The 26,850-nt window shown below is 43.8% G+C and overlaps 1 protein-coding gene across 2 annotated transcripts in view; it reads left to right on the forward strand.

Moving 5' to 3' along the window:
* Positions 1 to 26,850, forward strand: part of KHDRBS3 (KH RNA binding domain containing, signal transduction associated 3) — a 154,230-nt gene that overhangs the window by 101,232 nt on the left and 26,148 nt on the right. For both annotated transcript variants that reach the window (XR_014175212.1, XM_081951040.1), the window contains exons 5-7: positions 8,196 to 8,335; positions 14,081 to 14,273; positions 23,157 to 23,239. Coding sequence is in view for 1 of the 2 variants with exons in the window: in XM_081951040.1 (XP_081807166.1) it covers positions 8,196 to 8,335; positions 14,081 to 14,273; positions 23,157 to 23,239 (416 nt within the window). In the remaining variant the exon portion in view is untranslated. The remainder of the gene's footprint in view (positions 1 to 8,195; positions 8,336 to 14,080; positions 14,274 to 23,156; positions 23,240 to 26,850) is intronic.

The raw sequence follows: 26,850 nt of genomic DNA on the forward strand, positions 1-26,850 counted from the left end.
ACTGATAGTTGAAGATAATGGCAGTTCTTCATAGTCATAAATATCTATATATACAGCGCCTGTGTATCTCCTAAAATGAGGAAATTGGCTCAGGGCAGTAACAATTAATGCATTATAGGTAGTTCTTGATTTACGACCGTTGAGCCCCGAAATTTCCATTGCTAAGCAAGACCATTGTTAAGTGACCATTGTCCCACTTTTACAAACTTTCTTTTTTTAAAATAATTTTTTTAAATTTTCAAAACAAACACAACACATAAAATCTTCTTTACATACTGTAGAAAGTGTGTCAGTTGGTTACAAAAGGCTTTTGTGCATCCCTTCCACAGTCATCAAGCATAATTCATATTAACTCAAGTATTTTAACTCAAATATATTTATACATATTACCATCATCATACCTCTATTTTCATTTGACTATAATTGTTTAAACGTCCTTCATCATAAAATATACCAAGATTTAATACATAACCACATACTGGCATTTCATTTACTATTTCTAAAATCCTCCAATAACACTGGATCCTTATGTCCTATTCTAGCTAAACATCCATAATATTTAGTAACAAAAGTTTCTAATCCTCCTTTCCAAATCACTGTTTACAGTTTACATCCAGTTTCCTTATGTTGTACCCATATATATATATTCCTTTGTATCCTTATCCATCCTTTATTTAACTGTATCCTGTATCATAACATTTTCCCCCTAATAATCAAGACTTAACTGAATCTAACCTTTCTTGTCACAGTTGTTAAGTGAACGACAGCAGTTCTTTTAACGATCCCATAATCCCTTGCAGTTGCTAAGTATAATTTAGTTATTAAGTGAATCAGAATTTTGTTTGTCAGGTGGTAGCAAAAGACGATCACTTCACCCCGGAACGCTGCAACTGTCATAAGTACATGCCAGTTGCCAAGCATCCAAATTTTGATCATGTGACCATGGGGATACTGTAACAGCCATAAGTGTGAAAAACGGTCATGAGTGATTTTTTTTCTCAGCGCCGATTTGGCCTCAAGACCGTCATTAAAGGAATGTTTTTAAATAGAGGACTACCTGTATATGGTCCCTTGTACTTAAGTTGAGTGTTACCATTCATACCTGACTGTTACGGCATTATTAATTCGGTGATTTCATTCGGTGATAAGTTAATGCAGGCATATGAAGTCCATTATTTTAACCCACGGGTTTACTTTCTAATGTACTTTGGTCATGTTTGTTCAAAAGTGGTACTCTGTTATTTTGATACCATGGCAGATGATTTGGACAATTTTCCCAACCCACTACTTACAAGTGGATTGGATTATTAGACACTGGCCTGATCATCTTATTAGTCACTTTAATCAGGCAGTTAGTTTTCTCCAAATACCTGCCTAGAAATGTTTGCAATTACCGTATTTTTCAGAGTATAAGACGCACCTTTTCCCCCTCAAAAAAGAGGCTGAAAATCTGGGTGCGTCTTATACACTGAATACAGCATTTTTTTTGCCTCCCAAAACCCGGTCCCCTTCACCAAAATGGCTGTGCATAGCCTATAGGAAGCTTTTAGAGAGCTGGGGGCTGGAGAGGGCAGAAATGAGCAAAAAACAGCTCGTTTTTGCTCAAGTTTACCGCCCCAGGAGCACACTATAAGCTTCCTAAAGCCTATCCATGTCCTTTGTTTTACGAAAAACGGGCCATTTTTTGCTCGTTTTTGACCCCACCCCACCCCCGCAGGAGCATTCTGCAAGCCCCCTAAAGGCTATTCATGCCTGGGGGGGGTGGGGGGGAACAGGCCCATTTTCACAAAAAACGGGCTGTTTTTGGGAGGTTTGCAGAGTGCAAAAACTTTTTTTTAAATTTGCCTCTTCAAAACCTTACACTCCAAAAATACAGTAATGAGTATGTAGCCGCAGGTAATCCAGTTAAAGGTGGTACGTTCATTTCGTAGATTATTAGGACAAATACTTCTTGATTAATTTCCCACTGCTGATAAACTTTAAAAAAAGAAGCCAATTTCAAAAGACCATAAAAGCGGAAAACATTAAGATGATCGAAAGCAACCTACAGAACAGAAGCATTAAAATACTTAAAAATTAAAATATTTTAATGGCCTAGCATAAATGTTTTGCCGAACCATGCAAAAAGAGAAGAGAATACCAAATGAGATAGCGTTTTATAGTTATCTCAAGGATTGAAATATTTGCATGTACAGGAAATCCTTGATTAGACTCCAATTTATTTTTGGCTTCAGCAGACAGTATACGTATTTGGACATTTTCTCTAAAATAATGGGTTTCACTCATTGTATCCGTACTCGTTTAAATGGTTCACTGAACTTTACATTAATTCTGCCAATTTATGTCATTGACATAAATTATGCAGATGGTGTACGCTTGTATTGAATCTAATGGTCACTTAAGTTTTAACAGTTAGCTTCTACCCAGGAATATGTTAAATTGAGTTTTACTCTATGTCACAAACCACTTGGCATGCAATATACCACGTACCGCATTTTTCGGACTATAAGATGCACCAAGATTTCAAAGAGGTAAGTAAGAAAAAAAAGTTTTTGTCTTCCCCGGCCCCTAGGAGAAATCTGCAGGCTTCAGCAGGGTTGGGGGAAGGCAACCCCCCCCCCATTTTGGCAGAAAACAGGCCATTTTTCACAGAAACGGGGGCATTTTTGCCTTCACCCAGCTCTGCTGAAACCTGCAGTGCTTCTGGGGGCTGGGGGAAGGCAACAACACCTCAATTTTTGCGAAAAATGTGCCGTTTTTCACAAAAATGGGATGTAGGTGAGGGGCTAATTCGATGTATAAGACGCACCACTCTTTTAGGGGGTAAAAAGGTGTGCCTTATACTCTGAAAAATATGGTATATACAGGCAAATAAACTGAGAATTTTCTGTGTCAAAGTACAGCCCCCAAAATTGGGTTCAGCTTATGCACAGATTGGGCTTTCCTATGCATACACAATAATACTTTAAAAAGTACCCATATATTCTATATATGCTCACATATAAACCCATCCGGAGATATGCTGACCCTTGAATTTTTAATTACAATGCCATGAAAAATGGATAATCTGTGGATTATCCACAGATAAGCCAATTATTAAAAATTAAAACATATGAAATTTTTGAGGGTTGAATTATTTGTGGGTGGCACTTTTTCACGGTTTTTAGGTTAAAAGGGGGTCAGCTTATCCGTGGATGGGCTTATACATAAATCTACACAGTCATTTCAAGATTCTATACATTTTGCAATTCCCTAAAAAACACTAATATAATTTATCATTACAAAGACATGATAAATTGAGTATTTTAGTCATTAGAAATGAATGCATTCCTAAATCTTCTGAACGTTAGATAACTTGCACTTTTGCACTGAAGTGACAATATTGTGAAGAAGCTTCAAACCCAAATATGCTGTTTGGGGGCTGAAAATATGCAAGTTACTTGTAATATACCGTGTTTCCCCGAAAATGCAACCTGTCCTGAAACTAAAGCCTTGCCACATTTTTTGTGTGGGCAAAAATATAAGCCCACCCCCGAAAATAAACCCCTTGGACAACCCCCCCTCCGGCCAGGCAGAGCACCGCTCACCGACATAGTGGTATCCCGAAGGCGCCAAGCCGCAGGAGCTGGAGGGGGGGGGGAAGAAAGGCTCTCACATTGCTTGGCACCTTTGGGATACCGCTAGGTTAGGGAGTGGTGTTCTGCCTGGCCGGAGGGGGGAGTTGCTGGGCGGCTGCTCCCTTGCCTCAACATGTCTAGGCCCAGCTCTCCCTGCAGCAGCAGACGCCGCACTCCGAGCATAACGTCTTCTCCGGTTACAAACTCCAAAACTCGGCTGCCGAATCTTCCAGCAGCGGCCGCTCTAGGAGTGCGCTCTATGGTTGTGGACTGGCTGCTGGAACTCTCTGTAAGAGAGTCTTCCAGACAGAATCTTCCAGCAGCCAGCCCACAACCACAGAGCGCACTCCTAGAGCGGCCGCTGCTGGAAGACTCGGCAGGTGAGTTTGGGAGTTTGGAACCGGAGAAGACGCTATGCTCGAAGCCTGGCGGTGGCGGCAGCAGCTGTAGGGAGAGCTGGGCCCGGATATGTTGAGGCTAGGAGACATGCCTGCTGGGGGCGGAACAGGCACTCGCGCAACCCCCTTCTCCAGCTGGGCAGAGCTCCTTGCCCTGACCTAGGGGGTATCCCGAATGTGCCAAGTGGTGGGAGCTGGGGAGCGGGCAGAGCGTCATGTGGCTTGGCGCCTTAGGGATACCCCCTAGGTCAGTGAATGGCGCTCTGCCCGGCTGGAGAGGGGGTTTGCCAGACGGTCGTGAGCTTGGTCACCTCATGGTTGCTTCGCCGCTGAGGCTGTGCCCGGCTCTTTGGGAGCCAGTTTGCAAGGGAGCAGCCGCCCGGCAACCCCAAAACAATAAGCCCTCCCCTATAATAAGCCCAAGGCCATATTTTGTAAGTAAAAAGAAAAAAAGATCCTGTCGTATTTTCGGGGAAACACGGTAACATTTGCAGCACGTTGGGAAGGCTGTGTTACTACATTAAAATTGTGGAGGAAGATAAAATAGTGCCAGGATCATAACCAACCAACATTCTCCAGGTTGATAATAATACAAGTAGCCTATGACTTATGATCACAATTGAGCCCCACATTTCTGTGGCTAAGTGAGACATTTGTTAAGTGAGTTTTTGCCCCATTGTACGACTTTTCCTGCCACAGTTAAGTAAATTACTGCAGTTGTTAAATTAGTAACACAGTTGTTGAGTGAATCTGGCTTCCCCATTGACTATGCCAAAGATGATCACGTGACCCAGGGTTATTGCAACCGCCATAGATATGACTCAGTTTTCAACCACCTGAGTTCTGATCATGTGACCGTGGGGATGCTACAGCAGTTGTAAGTGAGAAAAACTGTCACCGGTCACTTTTTCCCCCCAGTGCTGTTATAACTTTGAAAGATCATTGAAATGTTGTAAGTCGAGGATTACCTATATGGACTAATCTCTAGTATCTCTAGACTAGACATTGGTCTTTCAAGTCTTGTTCAATGTTTTGTAGTAAAACCTTCTTGTAAACAATCTTCAGTATTCATTTGGAAAACAGTTTGTGTGTTTATAAATCACAATAAGCACAAAAAAAATCACCTCCCCGCTTCCTATGAAATAAATATCAGAACTAGAGACCAAGGCACAGAAATTTCAGAATGGGATAGGGATAGGGTTAGGATACGATAGAATAGAGTAGAGTAGAGTAGAGTTGGAAGGGACCTAGTAGGTCTTCGAGTCCAAACCCCTGTTTTGGCAGGAAACCCTATTCCCGTGATGGCGAACCTATGGACCCATTTGTTAGGGCACACGAGGTGTTGCCCTGTCAGCTCCAGTGCTCATGTGTGCGCTGTTCAGCTGACTTCGGCCTTCTTTAAAGGCTGTTTTTTGCCATCCGGAGGCTTCCCTGAAGCCTTCGGAGGCCGAAAAACAGCCCAACACACAAACTGGAAGTTCGGGAATGGACTTCTGGTTTGCATGTTGGGCCATTTTTGTGCTCCGGAGACTTCAGGGAAGCCTCATGAAGCCTCTGGAGGGCCGCCGGGGGGCGGGGAGGCTTTTCTAGACAGCCTCCGGAGCCTGGAGAGGACGAAAAACAGGTCCATCACACACCCAAAAATGTGGGGACAGGCATCTCACACGCATGCGTGAGGGGGGATGTCCCCGTGTGCATAGCATTATGGGTGTGGGCACGCCTGTACATGACCACCCTACGCTCCCCCCGCTTTTGGCACGCGATGGGAAAAAGGTTTTCCATCACTGCCCTATACAATTTCAGATAAATGGCTATCCAACCTCTTCTTAAAAACTTCCAGTGTTGGAGCATCCACAACTTCTGGAGGCAAATTGTTCCACTGATTAATTGTTGTCACTGTCACGAAATTTCTCCTCAGTTCTAAGTTGTTTCTCTCCTTGATCAGTTTCCACCCATTGCTTCTTATTCTACCCTCAGGCGCTTTTGAGTATAGCTTGACTCCCTCTTCTTTGTGGCAACCCCTGAGATATTGGAAGACTGCTATCATGTCTCCCCTAGTGCTTCTTTTCATTAATCTAGATATACCCAATTCCAGCAACCATTCATCATATAATTTAGCCCCCAGTTCCCTAATCATCTTTGTTGCTCTTGTTTCATTGATTCTTCTATGACTTAAAAGATTTTCTTCTTCTTAAAATACAGACCTAATTATGTGTAACTAGAGATTAACATTAACCTATGGATACATGTATTCTTTATTACCTTAAAATCCGGGTATCATGAATGCTTCAAGATCAGCCCTTAGAGATTTGTGATTCATGCCTGTATGGCTAATATTTCTGATGTGTTCAGCGGAGAAATGTATAAAAACACTAGAATAGAAATGCAACTCATTCTATGTGTATTGTGCATTTTCAGACTCACAACAAAGACAAGAGTTTTTATATGAAAGTTGGCATGCCTATCTTTCTCCCCCCCCCCCTCCAGTTTTTATAGACAAATGTTTTCAATCTGTTCTTCCAGTTGTTCAGTTAATGAAGTGTTTAGCAATCCTGACAGGATTTATGAATTTAGCATCCGGGGTAACATTTCTTCAGTGGGAAAGGAAACCTATCTAGAGTCCCTGTGGGAGTAAGATGAAAGAAACCATATTGGCTTCCTTCATCCTCCTTTACGCAACGTTATCTAACTCAATTATAGAATATTCTGCAAGAGAAATTGAGCTTGGAAGAGCTAACTTCAGTTCATTTATCGATTTTGTTTTTTCTCCATCCTGCACAAGGGAGAACGCATCTTCTTTTAATATGCAAGATTATTAAATTATCTTTTTTTTTTCTAGAACGGGCAGGCATTCTGGGAACTGAAATAATTCCTTCAGTTCTCTTGAAAAGGCAGACAATGGAGAATAGAAAAGTTTATTGCTTGCCTCTTATTTGTGGCCTGGCGCCTTCTGCTTGGAGGTTTTTCAAGGTTCTTAAAATCCAACCTGTCAGCAAAACTATAGACCTCAAGTCTGAATACAAATGAAGAATTCAGCCTATGCTACACATCAACAGCTTATATTAAGTACGGGAAGTCCTCAACGTATGACCACAATTGAGCCCAAAATTGATGTTGCTAAAGGAGAAATTTGTTAAGTTAATTTTGTCCTGTTTTATGACTTTGCTTTTCGCGTTTGTTAAGGGAGTCACTGCAGTTGTTAAATTAGTAACATGGTTGTTAAAGTGAATCTGGCTTCCCCATTGACTTTGTTTGTTGGAAGGTCACAAAAAGGGCTCCCATGGCCCCTGGACGCTGTGATCGTCATAAATATAAGCCACTCACCAAGCATCCAGATGTAAATCACATGACCATGGCGATGCTTCAGTGGTCATAATTGTGGAAAACAGTAATCAAGTCACACTTTTCAGTGCCGCTGTAACCGAACGGTCACAACAGGCTGTTTGCTGTTTGCTTCAAGGAGGCAAATTGCTTTGAGGCAGAGGCAGATTTTTTTTTTCTTGTTTTCCTCCCTTATAGCTAGGTGGGTCTTATACTTTGGAGCATCTTATACTCCAAAAAATACGGTACTATGCTTTGGCAACTGCAATTCTTAAGACTTCATTGGATTGAGGATTTAATTTCTGGGATTTCTACTGTGTGGAAGTTACAGACAAGTTGACATCAGGCAGTTTAAAGAATGCAGGTCTGACAGTAAAAGGGCTGTTGACCACGGCGAATAATAAAGTCTGTAGATACAGAAACATTAAATCTCTTCCCACAAGATTCGGAGGACAAACAGGAGGGGGGAGGGGAAATATTTTCAAAGCCTGCTTGATCCAGCAAGACACTTCTTGCCTATTTTTTTCCCTGCCCTCTCGCCAGCTTAAAGTAAGCTTAAAGAGAAAGAAAAAAAGAGAGACTTTAAGGCTTGGATTTCTTAAATCCCACGGAATACTTTCTTTCAGATGTTTGTTTTGCACCGTTTTTGTTTTATCAGAGTGTTGAATCGGCTCTCTACCAAAAAAATAAATAAATAAATAAAAATAAACCTCCACCAATTCTACAACTCTCCTTTCTTATAATCACAGAACCGTGAAATAGAAAAAAAAATGCTTTTAAGGCTTTGACACGAGTGCAACTTCAACAGCGTGATGTCTTTTTCCTCCCCCCCTCTTTTTCCCCCCCTTTTTCTGTTCAGGACTACAACGACGAAATCCGACAAGCACAGTTGCAGGAATTAACTTACTTGAATGGCGGCTCAGAAAACGCCGAAGTGCCGGTAGTTCGTGGAAAGCCTCCTTTAAGGGCAAGGGGAGGCCTGTCTCCTGCTTTGGCAAGGTATGCGGGGGACGTGTGTGTGGGGTGATGGTGGTGAAGAGATCAAATTCTGGGCTATTGGCAATAAGCTCACTTTACAGGATTTTTTTGCAGCATCCTGTGGTCATGTGACTGCAATTTTTGGTTTTCTTTTCCGATTTCCAGTCTACTTCCAGCAAAAAACAAAAAACCGTGCCCATTCCGTAAAACAGGTTGGCTTAATGATTGGAATATTTGTTTAATAACCATGACAAAAAAAAAAGGGGGGGGGGAGTCATAAAATGGTTGAGCCACTAAATGACACTATAGTTTACACCAGTAATTTCAGGCTACGGTCATAACTTGAAAACTACCTATTACTGTCTTTTGATTTCATACCTCACGGGCTAACGAGCCATCAAAATTTAGCAGCAATAGAATAGAATAGAATTCCTCATTGGTCAAGTGTGATTGGACACAAGGAATTTGTCTTTGGTGCATATGCTCTCATAAAAAGACAAGATACATAAAAGTACATAAAAAGACAAGATACATTTGTCACGAATCACAAGGCACAACACTTAATGATAGTCACAGAGTACAAATAAGCAATCAGGAAACCATCTATATCAATATAAATTGTAAAAATACAAGCAACAAAGTTACAGTCCTGCAGTCATAATTGGGAGGAGATGGGTGATAGGAACGATGAGAAGACTAATAGTAATAGAGTAATGCAGACTTAGTGAATAGTTTGACAGTGGTGAGGGAATTATTTGTTTAGCAGAGTGAGAGCGTTCAGGGAACAAAATTAGAGTTAATTAGGGAAGAGATTTTAATGTGAAAGAAGCAACCTAGCTCTATGTTAATTGACACACTGCCAATATTTGCCAACACATTCCAGTAGAGAGAAGTTACCTGAGGATGGACTCCCACACAAGTCCAAAAACTAAGTAGGCTAATCCTCTCGTCCCGGTGACTAACCCAGATTGGATCCTGCCAATATTGTCGCGCGAAACCATAGTGTAGTTTTTAGTTGCAGGAAAAATTGGAAACTCTTCCAAAATTGCTAGGCAAATACATACAGTGATACATCGGTACTCACCGTTAATTGGCTCCGAGAAGCACAATGTGTACCAAAAACAATGAGTACAAAACAAATGTTTCCCACAAGGAATAATATGGTGAGTCACAAGACAGCCAACAATGATAACTTCTAGTTTGTGCATTGAGTACCAAACAAACAGTGAGTACTGGGACAACATTTACCCTGAGTCCCATATTTAATGAGTTTCAAAGCAGTCAGTTAAGTACCAAGGTACCACTGTATATCTTTATGTGTATGATTTATTAACCCAGAAGACAAAATAGTTCAAATGTAAAATAGAGAGGAAATAGAGTATCAACAGCAAAGAGTATAGAAACATTAGTCCAGGGGTTCCCAACCTCTGGTCCACAGCCCAGTAATGGACCATGGGCTAAACACCACTGTGCCACGTGAGGGGGCAGCCAGCCCCTCTCACACGAGTGTTGTCACAGGCACCCTCGGCCGATTGCGATCCCACTGGTGTGGTCATCATGGATATTTGTGGCCCCACTCACGCACCCGTTGGGGGCGCTCATGGCCCCATTCATGCAAGCATCATCATGGGAGCTCGCCCTGTCAGGCGAGTGTTGCCGCAAACACATGCATTTCCCCCCCCCCCCGACCCCAACCATTCATCATTTCCCCCTCCCTCCTGCTCCAGGCCACCCACCCAGAAAGGTTGGAGAACTCTGCATCAGTCCTATACTCCTATCATTTTTTAAAGAACTTCCTGTCAGCTGTCGCTTGTGAACCCAGTAGTCTGTGACTGATCCTTATCAATTGCTTGTTTTTCATCTTGGGCTTTTGTTTTTGTACAAGCGGCCTACAGCCCCATTGTTCAATTTGGACCACCCCATAAATCCTTTAGATCAGTGGTTCTCAACCTTTCCAATGCCGCGACCCTTTAATACAGTTCCTCGTGTTGTGGTGACCCCCAACCATAAAATTGGTGTCTCAGTTCCTAAGACCATCGAAAATACGTGTTTTCCGATGCTCTTAGGCGACCCCTGTGAAAGGTCATTCGACCCCCAAAGGGGTCCCGACCCAGAGGTTGAGAACCACTGATTTAAATGAAATAAATTAATACATCAGGCAAACGAAGGGCTGCTGACGAATCTTTTTGCAAATACCTCACAAAGGTTTTTTTCCACGTAGCTGTGTAACAACTGGCTGGTTGAAAAAGGAAATCAGGAGCTTTTTGGAGGAACAAATGTGATTGGGTGAGATCATCCGTGGTTTTGGGGTTGAGTATCACCTCTACGCTGATGATACTCAGCTGTATATTTCAACTCCAAACCACCCCAACGAGGCTGTCGAAGTGATGTCCCGGTGTTTGGAGGCCGTCGGGGTCTGGATGGGGGACAACAGACTTAAACTCAACCCCTCCAAGACTGAGTGGCTGTGGCTACCGGCACCTCGGTTCAACCAGCTGATCCCATCGCTGGCCATAGGGGGCGAACAATTGCCCCCTGTGGAACGGGCGCGCAATTTGGGCGTCTTCCTTGATGCCCGGCTGTCAATGGATGACCATGTGGCAGCCGTGGCAAGGGGGGCGTTCCACCAGGTTCGCCTGGTGCACCAATTGCGCCCCCTACTGGACCGGGATGCCCTACGCACGGTCACTCATGCGCTGGTGACGTCCCGCCTGGATTACTGCAACGCTCTCTACATGGGGCTGCCCTTGGGACGCGCCCGGAGACTGCAGTTAGTTCAGAACGCAGCCGCGCGGGCTGTGATGGGGAGTACGAGGTACTCCCACGTAACACCTCTCCTGCGCGAGCTGCACTGGCTGCCTGTGGTTTTCCGGGTGCGTTTCAAGGTGCTGATTACCATCTTTAAAGCGCTCCATGGCATGGGACCTAGTTACTTGCGGGATCGCATCCTCCCACATACATCCCTGCGGCCAATACGCTCACACAGGGAGGGACTTCTCCTGGTGCTGTCCACTAGGCAATGCCAGCGGGCGACACCGAGGAGTAGGGCCTTCTCTGTGATGGGCCCAACCCTCTGGAATGACCTCCCCCCCGACATTAGAACCACTTCTGACCTCCGCTCCTTCCGGCAAAAACTGAAGACCCACCTGTTCCGATTAGCAGGCCTGGCATAATTCAACTGTCCCTCCTGGCAAATGTATTATATCTGGTTATTTTAGGGGCTTTTTAATTTACTGTATTTGTTTTTAGGGGTTTGAATTTATTTTATATCTGCTTTGTACAGTTCTTTTAACTACATTTTAACCTCCTCCATGTCAATTGTCAACTGTACATATTTAATTTAATTTTATTGTATCCTGTTATATTTTGTATGAACTGTACACCGCCCCGAGTCCCTTGCGGGAGAGGGGGCGGTCTAGAAGCATTAATATTATTGTTTTCTACTTTCCCTGATTTGTTGGGAGAGGTAGCATCTAGGGGCGACAGGGACATACACGTGTTGTAGATTATGAATGTATTATCCTTGTCAATCTGTGGGACACAAAAAGATAAGTTGCAGTTATGTGAAACAGAAGGTTCAGATTTGAAGCTTTGATCGCTGAAGTCATCTTCAAACTGCTCATCTTCTTGTCTTCTTTATCTGCTGCTGCTTCTGCAATAAGAAAGAAAAAAGAAAAATGAGAAAACCCTTGCAGATAGTACATTTTTCTATGTCTTCTGTTTGCCTTTTAATGTATTTTTTCTTCTTCTTTTAAGACCGTTCCTTGAATTAGACAGGCTGTGAGCCCCTTGATCTGGTACTCAAGAACAGAGCTGCTGCTAGCTCTCCTGTTTTTCTTTTTTTTCAAAACCAGATTTTTTTCCCCCCTCTCCTTTGCTTTGGTTAAAATCCTTTAGGTTTTGTTTCTGGGGCATTAAAATAAGCTTTTTAATCCCCCTATTCCTAAAAGCAGGCAAGAAAAGTGGTACTTCTTAGTGACGTAATGCTTATATTCACATTTGTGTGACAGTATGTGTGTACATTGAGGTGCCTTCTGAAGAGACAGGTAAAAATTGCATTTTTGCAAGGTTTTTTTTTTCCCCATCCGAAGGGTTATAGAATAAGAATAGAATAGAATAACAGGGTTGGAAGGGACACTGGAGGTCTTCTAGTCCAACCCCCTGCTTAGGTAGGAAACCCTATACCACTTCAGACAAATGGTTATCCAACCTCTTGTTAAAAACTTCCAGTGTTGGAGTAGTTGCAGACGGCTCTCTGACCCAGTAGATTGCATCTTTCTCTAATGGATTTCATCATGCATGTCTATTAAGCGCATGAGGCCAGGTCTTACCTTTATTAGAGCATTTCATGTGTGGCAGTTTGCATCATCTCTCACCTCAAGTCAGGTTTGGGGAGAAGCCCACCACAAACGAGAAGTATGTGACAAAATACAGCTGGAAGGATTGTAATCAATCTAAAATTGGAAGCTTATATCACCGTCCGTTTGGGGGGGGGGGGAATGCATGTTCCTCTTAATGAGCGTTTGAGAAGATCATTATCAGTCGCCAAGTTACTGATCTATTTTTTACCTTTCCTGAACTATTACATCAGATTTGCTTTTGATCACAATTTGGAAGTTTTCAGAAGTAGGTGCCCCATCCCTGGAGGCTTTCATAAAGAGACTGGACAACCATTGGTCTGAAATGGTATTGTAGAACAGTGTGTTCTGACCAAGGCTTCCCAAGAGCATGAAAGAAAGTCCTGGTCCCAACAAAAAACCCTTTTATTAATTGACTGTGAATTCTGCTCATTCACATCCAGCAAAGTCTTTCAAGGGAGGATTTACAGTCACAGACCTTATCTGGCTTGGAGAGCTGCCAGGCTGACATCTGCAAAACTTGGCAAGGAGTCTCGGAGAGTCACGAACCAATTAAGTGAACTAATTGCCTCCTGTAAACTCCACTCCCCTTTCGCTCCTCTTTTATTTCCTCTGGGAGGGGCCATACTCCCAAGTCGACCCCTGTTATTTAGCTCTTCCCTTCGTCTGGCAACTCTGTACATGCACACACTGGGAACAGGCTCCAGCTGCTCTTCTGCCTCACTGACTCTGAAGATAGCTGATAACTGGCATATGGCTCTCTGCCTCTTACACAGAGCCCTCATCAGAGACTTCCCCAGACTCCAGGACTGGCCCATGTTCCTCCCCAACCTTCTTGCTGTCTGAATCTGCTGGCAACTGCGCTGGGTGCTGGCGGGCCACAACAATAGAAGATAGGCCGGAAGAAGTGACTTCCGGTTTGCTCGTAGGGTCGTTTTTCGTCCTCCAGAGCCTTCAGGCAAGCCTCCGGAAGGCCCCTGAAGGCTCTGGAGGGCTTAAACCGGCCCTATGAGCAAAGCAGAAGTCCTGAAGCCTCCGGAGGGCCTCCGGCGGGGACGGAGTGTATTTTTGCCTCTGGCGCCTGGGGAGGGTGAAAAATGGCTTTTAAAAAGGCTGAACTCACCTGACAAATGGCTCTGCGTGCCACATAGGTTTGCCATCCTGGCCCTATACAATTTCGGAGAAGTGGCTGTCCAGTCTCTTTTTTAAAACCCTCAAGTGATGAAGCACCCACAACCTCTTAAAGCAAGCCACTGGTAAATTGTTCTCACTGAGGATTAAAAATAGGTGGAATGAGTCATAAATAATTCCTCACTGATCTTTGTGTCCAACTTGGAAGAGTTTGTGGGAGGTTCTAAAACTCAGAAGGTGCACTTTTCATGGCTTTTCCCTCTTTCCTTTCCCTTAGGGCACGTGGGGCTGTGCTGCCCCCACCCTCCAGCATTCCAAGAGGGGCACCAGCACCCCGGGGAGTCCCCTCCAGCAGAGGTCCCGTCAGCCGCGGTCGTAGCCTTATCACTCCCAGAGCCAGAGGCGTTCCGCCATCGGCAGGTTACCGACCTCTCCCGCCACTCCCGGCACAAGATACCTACGGGGAATATGTGAGTACTCACCTCTCAAAAGTAATGGGCGTGCACCCGAGTTCTTACGGCAAATGGCTCACCTTTATATGCCTGCCTTGATATAGGTGGGCCTCGACTTAACCACCATGTATTTAAATGACAGTTCAAAGTTAACAACAGCAAAAGCACTCAGAAAAAGTGACCGATGATCAGTTTTCACACTTCACAAACCATTCCAGCATCCCCACGGTTACGTGACCGAAATTCAGATACTTGGCAACTGACACGTCTTTTGGAGTGTGCTGAGGTCAGGTGGCCATAACCTTTTTGAGACCTTCTGATAAGCAAAGTTCAGTGGGGAAGCCAGAGTCACCTCACAATTGTGTTAGTGACTTTACAACTGCGGTGATTCATGTAACAACTCTGGCAAGAAAGAGCGTCAGATGGGGCAAAACCCACTTAGCAAACGTCTTATTTAGCGATGGAAATTCTGGTCGTAAATCAAGGGTGACCTATAATCTGATGGTCAGGCAGAGTTCCAAGCCCCATAATCCTGTAATACTTTCTTTGCAAGCTTTCAAGGTAGGGCATGTTTCCCCCGTTAATTGGGAAGCAGGTAACCCTTGCTCCCCACCTCCTCCTGCTTGGAACAAGATAATACGATGGAAGAGGAAATTAGCAAATTCTCTCAGACAGTTTCCAAGTGAACCATAGGAAGCGAGGGAGCTCCATTTGGGCTGGATAGAACCAGTTGCATCTCTCTGCATTCAGGGAATCCTTTTGCGTGGCTGCCACGGGTTAATCGTCTGAGGTGCTTTTTCAGTTAATGGAATGCGTGATACTGTTACACAGGTATTCTGGGCTTAGGTCCACAATGGGGACCAGATTTTTCATTGCTCAACAAGCTGATTGTCTAGCCCAATTTTCCCACGACTAGCCCCAGCTAATCCTTCAGGAAAGCTAAACTTCTTGAATCCGTTAAGTTGAATCAAAAGAGCTTTTGCTGAGAGAAAGTGGTTGCAGTAAAGCAAGGCGGAATCTGAAAAGTCCCACGCGAAGCGCAAAGCAATTCTTCGGTTTCCCCAAACCCAACCCCCTGACCAGTCCACCAGTGTAGCCAATGTGATGCCAGAAGATTGTTTCGAGAACGCTGAGGTGCTAGGCAGATAACAGTTCACAGTTGAGGGCACGTAGGCCTTGAAAACAGGCTGGAACCAGCTGGGAAGGAGTCTGCTTCATCTCCAAAGACAATCCCGCCTCCCTAATTCCTAATTCATTTGCAGCAAAAGCAAAAGTGTGTGAAAAGTGCCAGCAAGCCTTCCTCCCCCCCCCCCCCCCCAATCTCCAACAGAAGGACAGGACACAATGGTATGCCTGATACGGTTATTACGCAAATCCGACATTCTCCATTGACTTGGCTTGCCAGAAGCCAACTGGAAAAGTTGCAAATGGGTGTCACATGACCGTGGTCCTTATAAACATTGCAAATGCATGGCAATTGCCAAGAGCCCAAATTTTGATGATGTGACCACGGAGATGCGGTGACAATCATCTTTTTTTTTTGTCAGTGAACAACTGCTAAACAAATTGTTGTAAGTAAAGGACTTATCGGTATCCTGACGATGGTGTCGCAGAAACTCGGTGCAGAGTGTAACCTACTCTCAGAATACAGCCCCTCATGACACTATCAGTTTATGCAGGAACTTCCAAAAGTTGGCTGTCACTCAGGGGTGAGATTCAAACGTTTAAGCAACTGGTTCTCTGCCTGGTTGCTGGGTGGGCATGGCCATTGAGGGTGTGGCCTACTCAGGCTCCTGCACCATTGGGGGGGGGGGAGTTTTCTTGAGCCTCTAGGAAGGCAAAAATGGCCTCTCCGGGGGCTGGAAACGACCCCGTTTCCAGACTTCCGGAACTTCTGGGAGGCCTGTTTTTCACCCTCCCACAGCTGCTGTGCAGGCCCTGCACTTACTCGGCATCCAAAACAGGCTACGTGGAGACTCCTGGGAGGGGGCAGAACAGAGTGGGCATGGCCAGCCAGTCCTTGCAACTACTGTTTCAGGGAACCAGATGTAAAATTAGCATCCAGTTCACCTGAACGGGTCTGAACCGGCTGAATCACACCCCTGACTGCCGCTACTCTTGTCTTCCTTTTGCAGGGACGGCCAACCTTTCTGATCACAAAACCGTTTGCTTAATTCCTGATAAACTTGTTGAAATGCAGCGAGCAGTGGGGACTTTGAAGAAACGCCACCAGATCATAGCTCTGATCTGAATAATTGCTACATCAAACCGATCAATGAATAAAATGCAGGCGGTTTGCTAGTTAATAACCTTCAAACCAACTGTTTCTCATTAGATCCGTTTTTGCAAAGTGGTCTCGTGGCACACTTTGACTCGTTGACAGCAGCATCTGTTGGAAAACAGATTGCAAGAATTAAAGCGTTTAGAGCGATACCCCATTGTACTGCTAGCCAGATGAAGAATGTCTTAGATAACCAAGGAAAATGGTCCTAACATTAAGATTTATGAAACAAAGGCAACCTCAAGAAAGCCTTTTTAAAAACAATGAAAAGTTGATAGGTGAAATGTTCCAAGCCTGGAGATTCAATTATCATACATTGAGCATCATACATTGAGCGATCCGGCTGAATCTGCAAAGGGTAATGTTTGTATCATGTTTTCCTAAATATTAGTTCCGGGTTTCTCCTCATGTCTGAAATGAACAAAATTAACTCAGTGAGATACTTTTTTTTTTAATTTAAAGAATGGCTTGTGTCAAAAAAAAAAACCATGAAGTTGTTCAAAGTGCTGGGATTCTAAAGGAAATATTTGGGTGGCCTTGGGCACAGTCCCTGTCTGAATTCTTAGCAGAAAAAAATAAATTAATTAAATCCGCAGTAAATAAATATTAAGAGTTCCCCCTGAATTTTAATACCTTTGTTGGCTGTGGGTTTCTGTGAGCAGGAGGAAGCGTAACATAGAGGCAGGTATATGAATTTACAAGTCTAACGCTATTATTTTTGAGCGGACTGTAAAATCTTTCATAAAAAAGTAACCGATTTAACTTGAATTGTTTCCTTGGCAGATTTCACCAGAAATTTATCAAATTGGCAAGTACAAATTGTGTTTCCCCCAAAATAAGACAGGGTCTTATTTTCTTTTGAACCCCCGAAATAAGCGCTTGGTTTTATTTTCGGGGAGGTCTTATTATTTTTGAGGTGCAGGAGGCGGCGAGCGTGGTCACCTCATGGCTGCTGCTGTGTTGCAATATTTTCGGGTTTATTTTAGCCCATGCGCTCAAAAGCTCGATTGGGCTTATTATGCGGGGAGGTCTTATTTACAGGGAAACAGGGAATTACCTTAAAAAAACCAATACGGGCCCTGCAAATTTTGTGAAAGAACTACTTCTAACATAGCAGAACAAAAGGTCTTTTTTATATAGCCATTTTTACCACAGTCATTAAGCATATCTAGCTTCCCCAATTGACGTTGATTGTCAGAAACTGGCTGGGAAGGTTGTGAATTGTGACCAGTTGTAAATGTGAGCCTGTTGTCAAGCGTCCAAATTTGAATCACATGACTCTGGGGATGATATCCATCGGAATAAGTGCTAGAGTTAGAATGCAGATGCCTGGGCCTAAGGAGTTCGGTTTACACTGGTGATTCCAGATCGATTTCCAAGCGCTGCATGAGATCAATTCGAATGTCAATTTATTAGAAAGGGAAAAGGAGAAAGCCAGCAATCCTCTTCCCAATTGTCCCTTTAAATCCAATTAGCGACGTGGAATCCAGGCATCTGTTTGGGAGATTAGTCAACTGGTTGTCTCGGGAGGCTGAGCCGCAAGCTGGATTCAGGAGGTATCAGCCAACACTTGACAAGCACTTGCAACACCTGGTAGAAAAATGTTCCAACTACCTTTAAAGAATGCTGCCTCTTAGCACTAGTCATAGATTTACGGGGAGCACCATCCCTCAATAAGCTTTGGGCAAAACCTGGAGCTTCCTACTTAAATCGCCATCTTCTCCTTTTGCCGTGGGTCTGGTAGAAGATGTGCACCTCTTTTAGGGCACAGAGGGAAAAGGTAAAATGGTAGAAGATGTTTTCTATATACTTAGAAAAATAATATAATTGTAAAGTACCTAAAGGCAAAACAAGAAGCGACGGATGGAAATGACTCAACTTTAGAACTAAGAGAGAGACACTATTTCCTAATAGTGGAAGCAATTAACCAGTGGAACGAGTTGCCTCCAGAAGTTGTGAGAGCTCCAACACTGGAGATTTTAAAGAAGAGATTGGACAACCATTATGGGAGGGCCTTGTGCAGTCCTCCCAGGCTCCGTTTCCAGCCATGATGGCCTCCTGCAGCCCTCGGCCAGCGAAAACAGAGTTCAGGAGAGCTGCACATGCCCCGCCTAGTCTCTGTTCACTAGCAGAGGGCTAGCCAAACAAAAGGAGAAATGTTTCCCCTTTTGCATATGGGCATCCAAGAAGGGACAGGGAAGGAGAAAAGGAAAGAGGAAAGACAAAGTAAAAGAAGGGAAGATGGGAAGAGATCAAAGAAGGAAAGAGGGGAAGGAAGGAGAAAGGAGTATGAAGAGGGAAGGAAGGAAGGAGATTATAATGAGAGGGAGGTAGGGTCTGTGGGAAGTCACCACAGGCGCCCACGACACAAGTGACATCGAGCTGCCCTGGTGTTCTACAGTTATGGGTTGTGATTAAGAGCCCAGCTGCACATCACAGCCAAATAACCTTTCACTCATTTGAGCCTTTAATGGTTTCATAAAAATAAAAGCACGCTCAGTTTGGACTAGGATATTTGGATTGGGAGGAAGGGAAGGAGAGGGAGAGCTACTTTAACAAAAATATAATGAATGAATGAACCAGGGTATATCTAATAGTTATTGTCCTGAATACTCCTCAACCTGAAGGCAGGACAAGAAGCGATGGGAACTAAACATTGGCATGATAGCAGTTGTTCCAGTATTTGAGTGGCTGCCCCAAAGAAGAGGGAATCAAACTATTTTCCAAAGCACCAAAGCGCAGGACACGAAACAATGGATGGAAACTAATCAAGGAGAGAACCAGCCTAGAGCTTTTTTGACAGTTAGAATAATTAATCAGTGGAAGGACCAGAAGTTGTGAATGCCCCAACACTGGAGGTTTTCGAGAAGAGATTTGAGGACAGTCATTTGTCTGAAATAGTATAGGACAGTGAGGGCGAACCTATGGCATGCGTGCCACCTGCCAGCCATACCCGCTGGAACGCCAGACATCAGCACCAGGCAGTTGATTTTCAGCCTTCCGGCAGGCCAGATAAAGCTATTTTTGCCCTCTCCAGGCTTCTTCAGGAAAGCCTCCGGAGCCTGGGGAGGGGTCGTGCGCACATGCGAGACGGGGGTTGCGTGTGCATGCGCAAGTGGGCGTGGAGGATTGAATTGGTGCGTGCACGATAGTGCATGTGTGCACAATTGTGGCACACCATAAGAAAAAGGTTCGCCATCACTGGTATAGGATCGCCTGCGTGTGTAGCGGATTGGACTAGAAGACCTCCAAGGTGTCCCTTCCACTATTCTGTTAATTCTGTTACATCAAAATGCTCAAGGCAGATTCAATGCAATTTGTTGATGTTGCCTTTCCCATTCTTCTCCCATGCAAAGATGCGTCCCCTTCTTTTCGTTTCCGTATTCCTTCCACCATTTCAGCAAAACCCGAATTTTCCAGAGTCAGACAACAGCCGTGTCTCAATCTTCTTGACGCAGTCCTTTTGAGCACACGAATGTAAGGCAGAGGCTCTAAGGTCTTGCCTTGGATTGCAGAGAGGGAAGGCTAGCCCTCAACTATGATACAACAAAAACAATCCTGGTTACCAAGAGACTGGCCAGCTGCAGGCATTGCTGAAACTTTAATGGCTTCTGCAGAGCACAAACTGAACATCCAGGATTTTGATCCTTAACCTGTGTGGAGAAGGGGTCGCTGTGTAGGCCACTGGATTTGCTAACACTCGTAGTTGGGCTTGTGATTACATCTCCACCACTGTAAATGAGTCAGAACAGAAGCCGTTTGTGCCTTACACAAGTCGCAGATTGGTCTTTCTAGAACAGTGGTTCTCAATCTGTGGGTCGGGACCCCTTTGGTGGTCGAACGGCCCTGTCACAGGGGTCGCCTAAGGCCATCAGAAAACACATATTATCGAAAAAATACCAAACATTTTATGGTTGGGGGTCACCACAACATGAGGAACTATTAAAGGGTCGCGGCATTGGGAAGGTTGAGAAACCACTGTTCTAGAAGAAGTCCAGTCTAATTTTTTTAGAGCACGTTTAGAGGGTCTTGGTGAATCACCGAGCCTTAACTTTGTTTGGTATCTGGATTGCCATATTTTTCAGAGTATAAGATGCACCTTTTCCCCCCGAAAAAAGTGTCACTGTGTTAATTGTTTGCTAGCTGAACTGAGATATACTGCGCAGGTCATAGGCCTTATCAGCAATGATGTACTGCGCCTGCTCACACACATTCCAGAGACTTCTTTACTTTTGCTCTTTGTTCGTCTGCCAAGAAGGTGGACGATAATTGCTCTTGCCAAAATGTAACAATTAGATAGATTTGTTTATTTTCTTATTTTTATATTAAAGCTTGTTTTTCATTAGAACATGTTCTCAGGTTTTTATTTTCGCTTTTCTGAAGATATGCTGTTTGGAAAGCCGTCGATTCTAGACCTCGTTAGCTCAGGGTGAAATTTCCCCTGACAAAAAGAGGGTGGAAATCTGGGTGCGTCTTATACACTGAATACAGCATTTTTTTGCCTCCCGAAACTCAGCCCTGCGCATCCTGTTTTTCGCAAAAATGGACGTGCAGAGGGTTTGGGAGGCTACAAAGTGCTCCTCGGGGCTGGGGAGGACAAAAACGGGAGAAAAATGGGCCTGTATTTCACAAAAAACGAGGCAGAGGGTTTGGGGGGCCTGTAGAGTGCTCCTGGAGGGTGGGGAGGACAAAAATGCGTGAACACAGGCCAGTTTTTCACAAAAACGGGGTGTTTTGCCCCCCCCAGCCCCCAGGAGCACTCTACAGCCTCCCAAACCCTCTGCATGCCCTGCTTTCGTGGAAAATGCCCGTTTTTTGCCTTTCAACCCCCCCCCCCCCGTGTCACATTTTTGCCCTCCCTGGTCCCCAGGAGCACTTTGCAAGCCTCCCAAACTCTCTGCATGCCACAGGTGCACAGAGTGTTTGGGAGACCTGCAGAGTGCTCGGGGGGGGGGGGCAGGGAGGGCAAAAACTTTTTTTTTAAATGTACCTTTTCAAAATCTTGGTGTGTCTTATACTCCGGTGCGTCCTATAGTCTGAAAAATACTGCAGTTTCTTTAATGGCTTGGGTACTATTTTGCCATTCAAAGTGCTGGCTAAAATTGATCTTGATTGGTGACTCCTTTCTTTCTTTGCTCATTCAGAATAACTTTCTGAATGAACAATTGATTGGATGTAAAATCCTGTGGTGTCTCGGCCCAAGCGTTGATCTTTCTTGTCTCACGAGAGAGGCCTGGTGAAGCAGTGGATCCTTGTTCCTAATCTTTAGAAAGATTTGAGTACAGTTTGCACCTCATACGTTGCTTGGAAAGCCTTTTACTCCAGCCAATAACCTAGCAAACATAGGGAGATTCTTACCTAAGATCAGGTTAAATTCTCTCCCTTCCATGTTAATATTAACGGAAGGGTCATTTGATAAGGTTCCTGTGCCATAGTGTTTATGCCCTTCATATTAATTGGGAAAATTAATATGGGAAAATTAAGACTGTCACACATGCTATTTCTTTATTCTTTTTATCTAATTCTGGGGTGATTGATTGAAAATGAAGTTCTCTGCATATTACTCTCCTAATTTCTAAAGAAGACGCCAAATTCTGTCTCTAGTCATTGCTTCTTGGGATACTGGGAAAATTGATTCAGTATGTAGTTTGATATATGTCACATATACTACATTCATAATAAACATTCTCAAACTACGTAGTATATTTATTTTAGCATCTGTTTTACTTCTCCCACAGGTGCTTTTTCAAAAGGCAACTGGACTTCCTTGGTTTTTCCTTAAGCGTTTTATTTCTCATCGAAGAAGCTTCTTCAGTTCAGAATTGAAGATGCTTCTTAGGATGAGAAGCGAAAGGTCTTCAAGGACAAACCAGAAAGTCCAGTTGCCTCTTGAAAAAGCACTTTTGGGGCAGCCATGACCTGGATGTCTGAGAATCTCCATAGACATCTGTTTAGCTTAATTCCCTCCCTCCCCTTGTTATTTATTTTCCCTTGTCCGGTGCAGTTAATTTGACCATAAATAAACATGAAGTGGGATGTGATAGCTCAATAGCTAAGACGCTGAGCTTGTTGATCAGAAAGGTCGGCAATTTGGCGGTTCGAATCCCTACCGCCATATAATGGAGTGAGCTCCCGTGACTTGTCCCAGCTTCTGCCAAACTAGCAGTTCGAAAGCATGTAAAAAATGCAAGCAGAAAAATAGGAAGCACCTTTGGTAGGAAGGTAACAGTGTTCCGTGCTCCTTCGGTGTTTAGCCATGCTACTCACATCACCACAGAGACGTCTTCAGATAGCTCTGGCTCTTCGGCTTTGAAAGGGAGATGAGCACCGTCCCCTAGAGTCAGGAAAGACTAGTGCTATGTGTGAGGGGAACCTTCCCATATCCTCCCATCACATGTTCCTCAGATTTTGCTTGCCATGGGACCAGCCATTCCATTTTCCTTCTTTTGAGACCACTGAATTAGACGCGGGCAAACTTTTACTGAGTACTTAATCAGTCTCGCCAGCATCTCTCTGTGAATTTAGGTTTCCAGGAAAGATTTTCTTTCAGACAGACAAAGTGATGTTCTGGTATAACTCTTGAATTGTAATGCTGCCTTTATGTGGGTGTTCCTTTACAGGAATATGATGATGGATATGGCACTTCGTATGATGAACAGAGCTACGATTCCTATGATAACAGCTATAGCACTTCAGCACAAAGGTAAAGAAAATAACACATCTCACGTCATTCCTTAGCTGGAATCACCCTCTTTTTAACAGGATTAGGCATTTCAACTGTAAGTGACTGGGTTGAAGGATCGTTTTGTCCGTTGAAGATGTCAGAGAGCTAATGGAGTTGTTGGGGTCGGGAAGAATAGTGATCCCTTCAAAGCAGGGGTGTCAAACTCAAGGACCGGAGGCTGGATCAGGCCTGCGGGATGCTTAGATCTGGCCCGCAGGACCACCCTGGAAAGAGCAAAGGAGCAGCCCATGGTGCCTCTGCCAGCAAAAACGGACCTCGGCAGGAACACAAGCGGCCTCCCAAGCTCCATTTTCTCTGGCAGAGCGTTGCACGAGGCCATCACAGCCGAAAACAGAATTCAGAAGCCCACTTTCACTGGCAAAGTGTTCGGGCCACCACTGGCGCCCCTGACACCAGTGACATCGAGCTGGCCACGCACCCCCTTGCCCTCCCGAGGTCAAACACAACCCTGATGCAGCCCTCAACGAAATCGAGTTTGACACCCCTGCTCCAAAGCATTTGGGGAGAGTTCAGGACACCCTGCCTAACCAGAGGGCATCCTTTCCCTTTTCATCATGTCAACTCTTAAAATTGTAGAAATGAAGAACATGTTCATGTTGGAGTAAAATCGTATGTAGGTATCTGGGTAGGATGACTTTGTGCCTTCGGAAAGTCCAATTATGTTGGCTTACGTTGCCTGTGGTCTAGGAGAGATTGTGCTCCCTTTTTCTGTAATCTGCTAGCGATATGAGTTTTCTTGCAATAACGCTGGTATTCATGGTTGACCTCACCTCTGTGTGGTGCTAACTCAGACCACGGGTGTCTTAATTATCATCCCGCCTATCATTTCTCCTCTGATGATTAACATTCTTATTTCTATTTGTTTTAATTGCCCTTGTTTTTATTTAACGTTCACCTCATTTTCCTTCTACTTTCCTTGGTTTTATTTTGGGATAATTTTATGGCTATTGAAAACGACTTCAGGGTTTTTCTCTAGTGAGAAAGGCATAGAAGTACTTTTACAAGTAACAAAATAGTGTGGTACTCTTTCAGAATGCCTTTGCCAGTAAATATTTTATTATTATTTATTGCCATCTTTGCATACGTTTTGTGCCAGGGAGTAAATAGGTCCTATATGCATGTGCACTGAAGCAGTAGAACAGTATTTCAGGTGTGCTAAGCTTTTAAATATCATTGAAGGAATTTCTTTAAAATGCTGAGCTAAAATGTAATCGTGAAGACTTAAAATGATTTAAGGGATTATCTTACAAACTGGAAGCAAATTTCAACAGCTACTGCCTAACCATTCTTCTTGTTCTTCCAAAGTGAATTCAATGCATTGTAATTCACAGGTATTGTAGCAGAATAGAGAGATGGCTGGATAGATGGATTTATTTATTTATAGGAATTACTTTTGACAACTGACTGCAGGGATATAAGATCCACTGGGGTTTGTGCTGGGGAAATTCACTCAATTCTGTTGACTATAGAGAAATAGGATGTGGGCAATAGTGTTCAAAGGAAACGAACATCAATTTGCATAATTTTAATTGAGACAAGTCAGTGCACAAAAAGAAAATAACAATTACTGTATTTTTCAGAATATAAGATACCCCCCCCCAAACGAGGGTGAAAATTTGAGTGCGTCTTATGCACCTAATGTAGTCCCGCCCACCTGCCGGCCTCCACCCTTTGGCCTCTGCCTTCCAGCAATTTGCCTCCTTGCAGCAAACAGCCTGGTCAGCTTCAGCACAGCCTGATTAGTACAACAGCCTGACCATCAGCTGTTTCAGGCTGCAGAGATTGCCTATTGCCACTGTGCGCCCCATTTTCGGCCTCCGCATCCCATGTTCTACCCATTCCAATCCTTGCCGTCTGAAACAGGTAGAAAATGAGGTGCGCGGAGGCTGAAAACGGGATGTGGAGGCCGAAAATAAGGGTGCAGAGGCGGCAACAGTCTGTGCCAATCCCTGCAGCCTGAAACAGCTGATTGTTGGGAGGCCCTACAATCAGCTGCTTGTACTAATCAGGCTGTGCTGAAACTGAAACTTGCTGTTTGCTCCAAGGAGGCCCAGTTGCTGGGAGGCAGAAGCAGATTTTTTTTTTCTTGTGTTAATCAGGCTGTGCTGAAACTGAAACTTGCTATTTGCTGCAAGGAGGCAAATTGCTTTTTAAAAAAATCTTGTTTTCCTCCCCAAAAGCTAGGTGCGTCTTATACTTCAGAGCGTCTTATATTCCGAAAAATACAGTAACTAGATTCCAAAAAATAGTGGTGTAGATGTTGAAGGCTATATAACTCTGAACTTTGTTCTTTTGGGAGAACCTGTTCAATACTCAGACTATCCCCCAAATTAAAGACATAAAACAGCTGGATATTTGTAAGTGAAGGTAGCTAGGATGCTTTAAACCATCATTTCTCGAAAGCTGCCCTTTGTAACTTGCTTAGTTTTTATTATTTAACTGGCTGGTTGATCTTTGCACTGTTTCCGTATAGCTCCCTATATTAATCTTTGCACTACAAATGATGTGAGATAACATTGTGGAAACTCCATTATAAGTCTTCTTGAACTACATCCCACTATTTGACAGGTCCAGAACAATTCCATTGTAAAGTCCTTCTGGACAGAGAAACAAATGGAAAACCGGAATTGTAACAGGCCTAGTCCACAAATTGTGTTTTAAATGCATTTTGTAAACAAACCTAGAATTTGTAGTCTTTTTTTCTTTTAAACACTTGCTGTGCACAAAATTAGGCCTCTGAGCTGCGAGCCTTGTGGGTTTTTTTCTGTCTCCCACAGTAGTCTTTGCAGAGTCAAAAAATAGGGGCAAATGCAAACCATTGCTGATAATTCTGTTGCTGATATCAGCCCACTATTTAATGTTCTCCAGCATACATAAGATTTATCACAGAGGAATTATGGAATAATGGTGGAGTATAGAAACAGAATCCACCAGGGAGATGTACTACATCATTTGGATTTAGCGCTACCATCTGCTTAATAGCGCTCAGATCACTACCAAGATACTTATGATCAGCCATTCATGTCAGTGACAGATGCTGCAGAGAGTTAACACGGCAGAGAATGAAGTTGGTTACTAAAACTCAGAAGTTGTGACCAGAAAGAGAAGGAAACTGGTTTCCCACCCAGGGTAGAAGGAAGGATCGCTTTTATCCCGATTTCTTATCCATCCTCTTATAAGATATTAAGCAAACATTATAGCTTTGGAATTATCAAGAGATAGCCCCTTCGGCATAAGGCTGAGAAGAGAAAGAATGAGAGGAAAAACTGAGAAAAATACAACGTGATCCTCAAGGGTCCTTGATGCTCTCTGAGCTTTGGAGATGTTTCATTAGCTTGGTTGTTTTCTTGCAGACGTTTCATTACCCAGCTAAGTAACATCATCAGTGTTAGAAGGGATGGGGTTGCTTTCTGTTTATATACAAGCAGCTTGCCCTATCAGTGCAAGTGGGAGTGCTTATGATTCAACAACGTTTGGTTCACCAAACACTGTCAGGGCAAGTCACTCCTATATAAACAAAGAGCAAACCCCACTCCCTTCTAGCACTGATGATGGTAACTGGTTAGGTA

The sequence above is a fragment of the Natrix helvetica genome (assembly GCF_964273705.1).
Source record: "Natrix helvetica genome assembly, chromosome: 4".
In the NCBI taxonomy this organism is placed as follows: Eukaryota; Metazoa; Chordata; class Lepidosauria; order Squamata; family Natricidae; genus Natrix; species Natrix helvetica.